At 45.6% G+C, this 12,457-nt stretch overlaps 5 protein-coding genes across 7 annotated transcripts; 3 read left to right on the top strand and 2 right to left on the bottom strand.

Moving 5' to 3' along the window:
• The first annotated feature begins 1,530 nt into the window (after window positions 1-1,530).
• On the top strand, window positions 1,531-3,919 carry BDBG_02102. Of its 3 annotated transcripts, none has more exons than XM_031720649.1 (4): window positions 1,762-1,953; window positions 2,067-2,808; window positions 2,923-3,333; window positions 3,463-3,919. In XM_031720649.1, exons 1-3 carry the CDS (start codon window positions 1,900-1,902, stop codon window positions 3,006-3,008), a joined length of 882 nt encoding a protein of 293 aa, XP_031576876.1. In that variant the 5' UTR covers window positions 1,762-1,899; the 3' UTR covers window positions 3,009-3,333; window positions 3,463-3,919. The 3 variants fall into 3 exon arrangements, with proteins under 3 accessions (XP_031576874.1, XP_031576876.1, XP_031576875.1); XM_031720648.1 differs by having other exon boundaries at window positions 3,459-3,919; XM_031720647.1 differs by having other exon boundaries at window positions 1,531-1,953; window positions 2,923-3,919.
• A 274-nt stretch (window positions 3,920-4,193) lies between these two features.
• BDBG_02100 (vesicle-mediated transporter Bfr2/Che-1) lies at window positions 4,194-7,514 on the bottom strand. Its single transcript, XM_002627383.2, has 3 exons — window positions 6,898-7,514; window positions 6,728-6,836; window positions 4,194-6,662 (listed from the first exon to the last, which is right to left on the bottom strand). The coding sequence occupies exons 1-3, from the start codon at window positions 7,085-7,087 to the stop codon at window positions 5,213-5,215; spliced, it is 1,749 nt and encodes a 582-aa protein (XP_002627429.2). The 5' UTR covers window positions 7,088-7,514; the 3' UTR covers window positions 4,194-5,212.
• Window positions 4,206-5,223, top strand: BDBG_02101 (gluconate 5-dehydrogenase). The gene is made up of 2 exons (XM_031720646.1): window positions 4,206-4,820; window positions 4,925-5,223. Exons 1-2 carry the CDS (start codon window positions 4,334-4,336, stop codon window positions 4,942-4,944), a joined length of 507 nt encoding a protein of 168 aa, XP_031576873.1. The 5' UTR covers window positions 4,206-4,333; the 3' UTR covers window positions 4,945-5,223.
• BDBG_02099 (ATP-binding protein) lies at window positions 7,176-12,211 on the top strand. Its single transcript, XM_002627382.2, has 6 exons — window positions 7,176-7,325; window positions 7,397-7,532; window positions 7,618-7,737; window positions 7,810-10,976; window positions 11,031-11,336; window positions 11,418-12,211. The coding sequence occupies exons 1-4, from the start codon at window positions 7,236-7,238 to the stop codon at window positions 8,520-8,522; spliced, it is 1,059 nt and encodes a 352-aa protein (XP_002627428.2). The 5' UTR covers window positions 7,176-7,235; the 3' UTR covers window positions 8,523-10,976; window positions 11,031-11,336; window positions 11,418-12,211.
• On the bottom strand, window positions 8,992-11,966 carry BDBG_02098 (lipase/esterase; the record flags this gene model as incomplete). Its single annotated transcript, XM_002627381.1, has 3 exons — window positions 8,992-11,014; window positions 11,353-11,825; window positions 11,898-11,966. The coding sequence occupies 3 exons, from the start codon at window positions 11,964-11,966 to the stop codon at window positions 8,992-8,994; spliced, it is 2,565 nt and encodes an 854-aa protein (XP_002627427.1).
• Window positions 12,212-12,457: the final 246 nt, after the last annotated feature.

Genomic DNA, 12,457 nt, shown 5'->3' with positions numbered 1-12,457 from the left:
TAGACTGACCGTGTGACCGTGTCTGAGACCAGGACCAGATTTTTTGATAGTCTCATTACCAATTTGACTGATTTCATACATGGTTTTACATTAGATAGTAGTCTCATACTGTCTCAGTGAGACTTACTGTCTACTCTTATCACATTTTTCAAATAAGATCATGATTTTCACTTCTCAATTTAAATTATTTTTATTGCTTTAAATGACTTTAAATCTCATTTGAGTATTATTAAAAAGTGTTACTTTTTAAAAAATTAAAAATAGTCTAAAAAAAACCTTAAAATGTCTAAAAATAGTAACTTTATGTCAAGAATGAGACTAAATGAGACTAAATGAGACTAAATGAGATCACTTTCTCATTTTTTTCAAGTCATGGTTTCATTTTAAGATCTGATATATAGTCACTTTGCATGTTTTTTTAATGACTAGTCTCAGCAGAATTCATGCTAAGAAATGTATAAGATCAGATCAAATGAAACTAAACATGAAATTCATGATCTCAGTGACCAGTCTAGCCATAATTAAGAATTATTATTTTCAATAATATATAATATATATTTCTCAATTTATAATGAAATATAATATATTTTATTTTACTGTATTTCATTTTATAATTGAATTTATATTTTAATCAATTTTAACTATATTATAATATTTTTGAATTATATTATACTATAAGTCTTGATATTTATAGATTATAAATTACAAAGTTAAAATAATAAATATTCCTTGAGATATTAACATTTAAAGTTGATTGTAATTGATTTACAAAGGTGAGTGTTAGGTGGTTGATTACGTTAGTAAGAGAGAGAGTAGAAGTGAAGGGTGAAAGTGATGAAGAAGGCTGCGCAAGCAGCAAAGCGATAAATAATTAATTTAGAGCGTGTTCGGTTGCACAGTTAACCTCTGTTAAACTTAAACCTACTCTCAAAAAGTGGATATTAGCGTGCTGCCGGTGTTGATTTTTCAAACCTTGATTGCCATTCTAATCTCATAGTGGTTTTGATGTATTTAATCAATTACACACAGTGATGATGCAGATTTCTATTTCTTTCATTTTAATCTCATCTATTTTGTATAGTTCTTCAGCCAATCAACAAGCTTCAAGAAGATATCAGATTTCATCTGTATCATATTTTTACTCTGAGAAACAGAATGCACAGCAATTTGAGTGACTATAATTAATAGTATTGACATAGCAGTATTTCTCTTAAATTATTCATTCTCATGTTCATTATCAGAGCTCTCCATGGCATCAATTGTCATATCTCTGACAGTTTTCAACAAGAAGATATATATATATATACTCTGTATATGATGATGAGAAGGAATCCGGCCCGCCCCACTTATCTGAGATAAAACTGAGTCTGCAAAACACCTGGGTGCTGGCAGGCAGTGACAGCTTTACACAAGCTTACATCACACTCACCTTGCCTATTTGAGTTACAACTATCCACTATTTGGTCTAATTACACTGTTGAACTCTAATCACAGGTAAGTGAAGGTTATAATGATGGCAGACTGAACGCAAGGCCTTTTTCAGGTAGGTAATTTCAATACCGCGGGTAGGGTCTGTTAAGTGGACCTTTTTAACAGAGGTTAACAGAGGTTAACTGTGCAACCGAACACGCCCTTAATGTCTAGGCCAGTCTAACTCGGCATGCCGAACATACCTAGTTTGACAGCGGAATTATCACGTGATCATCACGCTAATTTTGACCGCCTTCACTCATCATCATTGCATTTCTTTATCACTCTCGTCAGCGCCCCGTTTACCCTGGAAAGTTGTCGGTCCAGTTTACTCTTATATATTTTTGTTAAGAAAACACATTTCTTGATTTCGTATCTGACCTGTGCTCCCTATTTTTTGAACGTACCAAACGCTTTACTCGTTTTAAAATGAACACGGAAGTCGCCGCCCTTGAGGCTGAAGTGAAGGAATTCAAGGTACAGGTATGTGATCGCGATACTCTTCTTTTCATTTACTTTATTGTGTCCAGTTCTAAAGTTCCTTTGTACTTACAAATTCCAGAGATGAGCTTTAATTGTACTAACTTATCCCATAGCTCGAGGCAGTTCAATCGAGTTTGCAGGTAGATCCAGATAATGCCGAACTGCAGGGACTGAAGACTGAACTTGAAGAATTCATATCCCTCACGGAGCAATCCATTTCAGAGCTACGACCTGTGCCGCAGAAATCAAAACCCTCATCTCCTCCCGCTAAGGAAAAATGGTCGAAAGAGAACCATCCAGCATACCAAGCGGGTTACCGAAAACCGACTGTTGAGCCCGCTCCGCCCGAAGAACCCCAGCCCTCGCCTCCTGTATCATTCTCCGTAAACGACAACGTCCTAGCCCGATGGGCGTCGGGAGATAACTCATTCTATCCGGCTCGCATCACATCCATAACCGGCTCATCCACCAACCCCATCTACATAGTTTCCTTCAAGTCATATGGGACCACTGAAACCCTAACGTCCAGGGATATTAAACCCATCACTGAAACGCGAAAACGTAAGGCTGATGGACTATCAGGCTCCACATCCCCACAGGCTCTTCCTGCCAATTCTAGCGTGATTTCTGCTGCGGCGGATATCAACCCGGCTCTGGCCACCCAGGCGCGCAAGGAGCCAAGCAAACCAGGCGATGGCCCAACGCGCCCAGCGAAGATGCCCCGGAAAGTCAGAGCCAATAAGGAACTGGAGGCTGGCAAGAGCAAATGGCAGGACTTCGCGGCTAAGAGCAAGTTAGGAAAGGTTGGGAAGAAAGAGAGCATGTTTCGGACTCCTGAAGGGATCAACGCACGAGGTGAGAAATTCCTTATACCCTCTTTTATATAACATTAGCTGTCAAGCCACGTACCCTGACGCGGTATCCTTTTCAAATTTGAAATATGCTAACTCATTTGTGTCTCTACTATAGTTGGCTTCACTGGCTCTGGCCAACAGATGCGCAAAGATCCAACGAGAAGCCGGCATATCTATCAACAAGCCGAAGACGACTATTGATTTTAAGTCTTATTTCTCATACGTTTGGCTCGACATGGGTGTTCTCAGGCGCTAGATATGGGGGACTTCTTTTTACCATTTTTTTTTGGTTGCTCAGACATACCTCTTTTCACTTTCCCCGGTCTCCTTTGCCTTTTCTGACGAGGACTTGTCTTTTATTACTTTACACTCTCATCGCTAACTTCGTATCATGGTCTCTCGAGCAGATTCCTTACTGTGTTACCAACCAATCCGATGGCAGGGAAGGGGTCATTGACATTAAATATTCGACCAGATTCCTTTTCTTGCTTTTCGAAGGCGTTTTCAAATAAAGGGTATTCAATTCGTGCGTTCTCGATAGGTGGCATTTGTAACCCCCCTTCCAAAACCTTTCCCATATCCCGTGTTTTGTTTTTGTTTTAATTTAATGAATCTATCTGATCAAATGAAAATGCAATGGAATTTTTCTAGTCAGACCCATATGCTGCAATGACTGTTCCTGGGCTTATCACGGGCCTGGCGGAGCAGAGCTATTCGAGTTGCTTGTGAAAAACCGAAGCTTATATAGCCTGTACTTTGACGGTGAACCAATCTGGATATGTATGATACGTAGGTAGTCAAAACTTCAAACTAGCGCATATAGAATAAACAATGCATAGTCAGATAGTCACATGAATTACTTGGATATGTGAATTCTGTTGACTGCGTATGCAATCTCATAGTTCTCATAGTCCTAAGTGGACGTAACCATTACGCTCACTAAACGGTAATCCTCCTTTCATGCGACCTCGTCCACTCACTTGGTATATCATTAGTAGTTCATTGAATCCGCCACCAGTAGCCATGACATCTCCACATCCATCTCCAACTTTGTCTAGGGAACCGGCCACTGGCTGGGCCAGGAAAGACGTCCTGAAAAGGTCTGACGCGAACAGCCAATTTGTTTGAAACTCCCTTTATATACAGCGTACATACATGGAACATACATCACCATGGATCATCATACTAACCCCAACTACCCATCACAAACACATGCCATGGATACATTTTGGCAACAAGGACACACAGTCGAACGAATCTTTCATGCAAAATGCGTCCTGCCCCGAGCCGAGTGTGCCAGGTTGATGTTTACTGTCAGGGGTTAATTCAACATGTAGGTGGTTGCATGTCCCTTTCTATATAATATGTATATTATAAATATATTATTTGCTATTGTGACAGCTCTAACCCCCGGAATTCATCCTATGATATTACATCCTAGTACCCCTTAATCATTGCCGCTAAAAAAGCTACTCCTTGTGTTTGTCATATATATAAACGAAGCATGATAATTCCGATACCTCTATATGAATTACACAGGCTCTCCTAGACCTCCCTTCCGCTTTCGAGAAAACGAACGTCTCTCAAGCTCTCCGCAAGGATTTCCCTTCCCTCGCCGTTCCCCACATAGATGCGCCCTCAAACTGCCCAGACACATGATCTCCGATGCCAGCGGCGGGCGTATCGTTCTTATCTCCTCCATCAGCGCCCACCGCGTAAACTACCCGCAACCCCAGGCCGCCTACAACGTCTCCAAAGCCGGCATTCTGCAGCTCCGTGCCTCTCTCGCAGCAGAATGGAGTCAGTACGGCATCCGTGTCAACTCCATCTCTCCGGGCTACATGGACACGGCACTCAATGAGGGCGATGCGTTGGCACCATGTCGCCAAATATGGGCCGATAGGAATCCCATGGGGAGGATGGGGGATCCCCGGGAGATGGCAAGTCCCGTGGTGTTTTTGTGTAGTGAGGTGGCGGGGAGTTACGTGAATGGGGCGGATATTGTTGATGATGGTGAGTAATCTTTTCCATTTTCCTTTCTTTTAACCTCAATATGTGTTTCTTTTTGGGAAGGTTATTTGAAGATGAGCTTCTTCTAATTAATATTATTTTATTAGGCGGTGGGCTGGTCTTTTAACTTTAAATAAATAGGGGTAATGCAGCATTCAGGCGACTACCGGCATCCGTTGGCTTATTATTTTTATCCGGCAAAGGTTTCCAATCCTTTTAAGACTTTATCTATGTAGTTTGGGAAAGGCCATCGCTGGATATGTATGGGAGTTGCATTGGTAGCAGAGCAGATATATAGATATTAGTAGCTCGACGCTCGATAACAATAGAGCAGATAGTAGACAAATAAATTTTAACACAACCAAGAGAAGTATCAGTCATCTCTACGCCATTTCCTAACTCCGGAAAAGTCTAAGTCCTCCCTCTTCAACATCCTCGTCCTCATCCTCATCATCCTCACCCAAAACATCCCTCGCACTTTTTCCTAGCAACGAAGCGAAGAACTCCTCCCGCGCGCTATCCCCCCATGTGCCTCTGTCTTCCGGAGGCATGAAATTCTGCAGCTTCTCGTGGACAGTATACCGCATCTTACGGCCCTTGGAGGCCTTGGTATCTACAGCTCTTTTAACCTTATCCTTGCGCATCCCGGTGGTAGGATGGATAGCAAGGAGGGAGGGAAGTTGCATCTGCAGTGTCTCGATGCCGTTGTTGGCAGACATGCGTTCTTCCACAAGGTCGCGGAGTAGAGTCTGGTAGAAGATGGAGTCGTCGTACATTTCGTTTACTTCGTGGGGGCCATTAGAGGTACCGTTGGTTTGTTGGCGTTCTTGGACGTCCTCTGTAAAGGTGCGTTTGGATGAGCGGCTATCAAGTTGGGTGGCAATGTGGGCATCCAGCACGGAGGTTATTGTTTGCTGGTCGGTTGCCCCGTGATTCAGTAGCTTGCCTCTGGCGTTCGGTAGTGCAGCTCTCGAACCACGTGTTTTTAAAGCCCATTTATCAAGCACAGCGCGACGGTGAAGTCGTGATTGTGCTTCGATTTCCTCCATGCGATGCCAAATATCGGCTGACGAGGTGGAGGCGGAAGGAGGCGGGCCTCGTTTTCGTTTTTTAGATGATGAGGTGGTGTTCCTGGTTTGGGCATTAGCAAGTGCATGTCGAAGATCTTCGATCGTACTCCAAAGAGCTAGTGCCGCAGCTTCAGCGGACTGGATCGAGGACTGGTGAGCTGCATTATCATCCTCTAACGTAGATGATAGACCGTTAAGAGATGTAATTCCTTTCTGAAGTTTGATACGTGCGTTCAATATGGCGCCGAAAGCTGACCGCTGACGCTTGACCGACCTCCCCTTCGCAGCATCTGCTTTGGCTGCTTGAGATAGTGACGCTGCAACAGTTTTGTGATCTGAGGCCATGAGTCGTCTTATTTCAGCCCGGTCGTCTGATAGGGCGGGGCCGTCCTCCTGTTTATCATCTTCATCTTCATCATCGTCTTCGTCTCCAGAAATTTCACTTTCAGACTCTCCTTGATCATCTTCACCCTCGTCATCACTGCTATCGCCAAATCCCTGATCGCTTTCAGAATCCCTTGCTCCGTCTAGCTCTTTATCAGACCCCAGCGCATTATCCATATCCTCGGATTCTGCATCTGAATCATCTTCTCCCAAGTCTCCACTTTTCAATCCATCAAGCTCATCAGATAACCATGACGCGTCCTCGTCGCTTGAATCTTTGCGGAATGGATCATCTTCACTCTCGTAGCCTTCAAGTGCCTCTCGACTAACTCGCGAGCCAGCATATTCGCGCCCGAGAGTTACTTTCTCTGGTTCGCGGAGCTTGCTCTTTCTGTTGAGGGGGTTAGTTAAAAATTTAGCTGTAGATGCAGTTTGAGTTGTAGCAGGGTCACTCACCCAACAGCTATGTAATGCTCTCGACCGGCGTTAGCATTATCATCCTCCGCTCCAGAAGACTGATCGTCGCTGCTTTCCGCGCGGTCATTTAAATCTTCTGGATCGAAATCTAAAGGTGGTGTTAGTTGGCCGCTCAGGGAAAGAAAATTTCGCAGAGAATGCGGGCTCACCTTTGGGAGTTGGATCTTCCAAATCAGCAATTTGCTCCGCCAGAGACTTCACCCGGCCACGGTTATTTGCCATGGTTGCCAACTTTATGAAGTCAATCTCATCGTTTGGTAGAGAAGCGTTGTGCTGAGATTTTGGGGGTTTTTTTTTCTTTCTTGTTGGTAATTTTTGCTCGTCGGGTAAAACTTCCATTCTGGGCGGGTCCCTTCGGCAGAGCCAGGCCGCATTGCCGAGTCACATGATCAAATATCAATGCGAATATTAGGAAAGCTTCATCGTGACGATATTGGAGACGGGAGAGTTGAATCGGGATCATATTTATCATGATGTGAACGCCAACATGAAGGTAATTCAGAATCAATTGTTCTCAGTCAAAATGCGCCGCAACTTCTTTTCCACACTGCGACCTCTTCACCATGACAATCCGCTGGTACATACTTCATCATTTCTACCTACCTATTTTTCCGATTCCGATGTACCAAACTAAGATGCTGATTCCAGGGCTTGCCCCGGTCTGGAACTCCTCCATCATTCCCTCGTCGACGAGGCCTCCCAGAAAAAAGGAAAATCCGGGATGTCAATAAGGTCGTTGCAGTCTCGTCCGCCAAGGGCGGAGTCGGGAAGTCTACAATTGCTGGTGCGCAGTATCTTGAGTTCTCCGTGCCCGCGTTGACCGGAGTGCGGCGCTTTCTCAGTGAACCATTAGCTGAATACATTTATAGTGAATCTTGCACTGGCTATGGCCCGTCAAGGCATCCGTGCCGGAATTCTCGACACAGACATTTTTGGTCCTTCCATACCAACCCTTCTAAATCTCTCAGGAGAACCACGTCTGGACGAACGTATGAAACCTTGCATGATTCCTTGAATTATCTACTAGAGCCATGAAAATTAACTACTTTTTCAAACTTCAGATAATTGTCTCGTCCCCCTTACGAATTACGGGCTCAAATCCATGTCCATGGGATATCTCCTTCCCCCTCCACCCGCCGACGCTAAACACCTCACCGACGATCCAACCTCGCCCTTAATGGATACAACTCCCATATCGTGGCGCGGCCTTATGGTCACGAAAGCAATGCACCAGCTTTTGCACTCCGTATCCTGGGGTCCTCTTGACATCCTTATACTCGACCTTCCTCCAGGGACAGGCGATGTACAGCTTACCATTGGCCAGGAAATAATTCTAGACGGAGCCGTAATCGTATCAACGCCTCAGGATATTGCTCTACGTGACGCAGTGCGGGGATTTGGTTTGTTTGAAAAGTTGCACGTCCCCGTCCTGGGCATGGTTAGGAACATGGCCTATTTCGCTTGCCCGCATTGCGGCAAGGAGACGAAGATATTCTCCCGGAAGGGACCATCGCAGCCATCAGGGGATAATTTGGAGGCGGGACATGCGCATGGTTCTGACTCGCACAACAACGGGGGCGTGGTGGCGGCTTGTGAGCGGCTTGGTATAGATTTCCTGGGCGACATTCCACTTGATGCGCGTGTGTGTGAAGATGCGGATAGGGGCATGCCTACTGTTGTGGCGGAAGAGAGCGACGAGCGAAGTACGAGGAGAAATGCGTTTATGAGTGTTGCCGAGCAAATTGTGCGCAAGGTTGGGCTGGAATGGCGATGAGAAAATCCGGCCCCTTGTAGGTTGGATATCCGTGTATTTTTATAAGTATGCTTTTTCATCATATGTTGGCATGATGACTCAAACGCAGTGTTAACGAGACCTGCTGCAGAGGCCCTTTTGGCTAGCTAATATCCCTTTCTTAAATAGAACCGAATATGATACCGTCCGCTCACAGTCTGTTTCAACTGCGAAAATAGCGGTCAATAAAATAGCTCGCGAATGGCAATAGAGAGAATATGAAATCCCAGCAACATTTGGAAGCATGCAAGAAACGAATGGCAGAAAAGAAAGAAAAAGGAAAGGTAAGAGAGACGAAATATAGAAAATAAATACGCCAGTTAACTCATCTGGCCGGGGTTCCCCTACCCGTCCATTAACACTATGCTTTAAGGCCTTCCTTGAGTTCCCGAGATAAGCGTGATGAAATCTTCATCTCGGAAATGTAACCGTCTCAAATGTTGACAGAAAACTATCTAGCCAATTCGAAGTCATACCTGGACTTCCCTTTTTTGCGTCCAAATAGCTGAACGCCATGTGTATCCTCGCTGACATCGCCGCCTATCGCGGCCTCCCGCTCAACGGGCAACTGGCCATGAGAGGCACATGCGATTTCACTCCGCTCACCGTCAAACTGACCACCAATGCTCTCCATGACATTCTGCTCTGGGACAGGTGGGTCAGGGATTACAGATGTATCCGGGGTCTCACGTGGAGTTTTAAATCCCATGTCTGGCCTCGATCTGCTGAAGAGCGGAGAAATAACGCCCTCCGCATCTTTTTTTATTGACCTTGCACTTGCGTCATCCGTGTATACGGACGAGGGCCGTCTGGCATATCGGTCGTGATTCAGAAACCGAGGACCAGCGGAAAATCCCGGCTGGAATTCTTCTGGCGGCTGTAGGCCGGAAGTTGTCGCGTCGAGACCTACCTGTGCGCTAGTTCTTTTCGCAGAACGTGGGGGAGGCTCAATCATTGGAAATGATTCGGACGCCTGACCAAGATCCAATACGGTTTGCGATTGACGTGAGTGGCTCTGTATTCGTTTGACTCGTGGCAAAAATTTTTCCCGCAGCGAAACCTTTCTAGAGAGTGATTTGGGCACACTTGATTTCGGATTAACACGAATATCCTTTCCTCCTGATGTTTTCGGCTTTTCTATAGCCTCCGTATCATGTTTTCCTGCCATGCGACTCCATAGCCACATAGCGCGGTTCGTTTTATGTTCTCCCTCTTCATAGGCAACAAAAGTGTCCTTTCTCGATGCCAATGAACTTGGCGGAGGATATTCACCATGTCGAAATACGCCAATTCCCTGTTTAATCTCTTGCAGCCTTTGTTGCTGCACAGCTGATTTCTGCTTTGCAAACTTAATATCCCATGCCTCCTTGGCTCTCAGCCACTTTGACACTGGGCCTGGTTTGGGGACACCAATTTCCTCGGGCAGCATTTGTAGGGCAGGAAGATGGGATCGCGCTGCTAAGGGATATATGTTACCTTTGTCATCAACCCGTTGGCGGATCATGTAGTCCTCGAATGGGGGAAGAGGATCGCCAGCCTTCCCAATCGTAGTGAAGCCTGAGTATGGGCTGGGTGGCGCGCTTTTCTGAGCCGATGTGTGCAGGTTATCAGATTCACTTGATGAAATCTCCGATTCATGGCTAGGAATATCAATGCCTCTCTTCTGGGCTCGAGCCAACGCCCAAGCTCCGAATTGGGCTATCGATCGAAACATATACTTTGCAGGGCGAGTGAAGCTGAGAGTAGGGGTAACATGACAAAGACCATCCCAAACTTGGAGTTGGACGAACGTTGGCGGATATCTATTTATAGCCCGGCGGTCGGGATCGTGACGGTCTAGGTATTCCTCGCTTGGTAGGAAGTAAGTTGGGTCAGCAGCTTTATGGGCTAGATAAATTTGCTCATCACGAAGGAGCTCTGCGCTCCCGGTAAGGACCAGCATTGGGGGCAACCCGCCCAATGATGGCTGGAGGACAGGGGAAACAAGCGGGTGTGAGAGCAATTCATTTGTGGTGTACATATGGATCTGATCCTTCAATTCAACGAGTTCTCCATCGATTTCGACCACCAGGGGGCGATTTCGATTATGGAATATATCATGAGGTTGAGATATTGAGGAGACGTAAGACCGGCCTCCCACGGAGGTGGACTTGCTGTTTACCGACGGTGTCCGACGATAGGAACCTCGTCCAGCAGCCTTAGCATCCTTGGCACTGCTCGAGGTAGGGCTTGAAGTGCGTAAGCTCCCATCAACTCGGGCAGCTTCCCCCGCCTTGGTAATGGCATCCAATTCGTCAGAGTTTGGAGGAGGCCATGATATAGAAGGACGGTGCATGAAACCGTAGGGAGGAATATAATCCCCAGCTCCGTCACCGGCCACAGATGGGAATGAGTGCGTTAGGTCAACCCATGGAGATATTAGGATGGAACCCGCAGGTAACGGCATTCTTTGATCGCGAAGAGTCACCATGATACTAACTGCAATGTTAGTTACGGAACCCTTGTTTGGAGGTGTAAATATATCGATTGGTCACTGACGACAATGCCATCCCAGCCCCCGCAGAGTCACCGGCTATTATGATTTCCGACGGTTTATACATGCTTAAAAGATATAGGTAAGCCGCAAGGCAATCTTGCAACGCGCACGGGAAGGGAAATTGTGGGGCCAACCGATAGGCAGCTGTGAATTGTTAGATGCTACGAGCTTATATATGCCGTCATCCGCAAAATGACTATCAGAAGCTTTCAAACTTACTATCCGCAGGTTAGCTTGTGTGATACCGTATAAAATGACAGGTGTGCATCGACTTACCGAGCCAAAACTCTAGCTTTCAATTTCCTTGCATGTCTCTGTATCTGATATCGATGTGAATTCAGGCTCCCAAAATAGTATGCTCCCCCATGTATATATAGCATCACTCGATTGCAACGGACACCTTGCCGTTGCCGGTCGGCAAAATCGCGCTGCATTTCTACCCACTCCCCTTCAAGCGAGGGCTTTTTCCCCCTCCATTTCCACCATTTGTTGCCTCCAACCTGTGACAGCCCCTCAGAGCCCAGTTGGATAATAATGAGGTCTGCTGCTGATGCCAGATGGTCGTCGGGAATTCTAACCCTATCTACCTTTATCCACCTAGGGCTAGGGACCCACTGGGACGTGAAAGTCTGCAATTGTTCAACGGTATGGAGAGAGGAGTGGTATAAGAATTCGCGAATGATACGAAGACCTTGATGGTAGGAAATACGTGCCGTAGGCTTCGATCGATTGGCTTTGCGATTTGTATACTAGATCTGGTTTTAGTCTTCCAATGTTTGAAGTAGAGGTACCTTGTGAAGAAATTTGTGGATCGGATTTACATGGGATAGAAATGTTGAGATTATAGTGGGTGTCACTGCGACGCTGACGGATAGGGCGTTATAAGGCATTGTGTGTAAGCCCGCCAGATATTCGATAGTATCAATTGAGAATAGAATGGATGGTCTGATGGTGATTTGAAACCCGAGCGGATCCGCATCCCTTTTAAAGGGTTAGTTGATCGCTGGAGCAGATTAGCCGTAGAAATTTAGAAAGAGAGTTAACACTAATCTTATAAAGCTGAATGACAGGAAACGAAAAAGTAAATGCTTGTGGTTGGTTGTGGGTATGGTATGGAGAGAAAGCGATTCATCTGGCGATGATGTCATCTCTTTCGGGCAACTAGTGTATTTTTGGCATAACTAAAGGCGTGCAAACTTTAACTTGACCTCACCGCTTGCACGTGAAAATTGATAATTATCTTCCAAATTAATTCTGCGCAGTGTACGGAGTATCAATAACATCAATCCACCTAGGATTTTTCTCCTGGCTTTTCATGTTTGCCGGTACTGATAGACATGAAACTCTTGAATAGCGATAGACGGCGTTTTTGCTGTTCCAA

The sequence above is a fragment of the Blastomyces gilchristii genome (genome assembly GCF_000003855.2).
Source record: "Blastomyces gilchristii SLH14081 genomic scaffold supercont1.3, whole genome shotgun sequence".
NCBI classification, from domain to species: domain Eukaryota; kingdom Fungi; phylum Ascomycota; class Eurotiomycetes; order Onygenales; family Ajellomycetaceae; genus Blastomyces; species Blastomyces gilchristii.
Note: the sequence above shows the minus strand (reverse complement) of the source record. Positions and strands in the feature narration are given on the sequence as shown.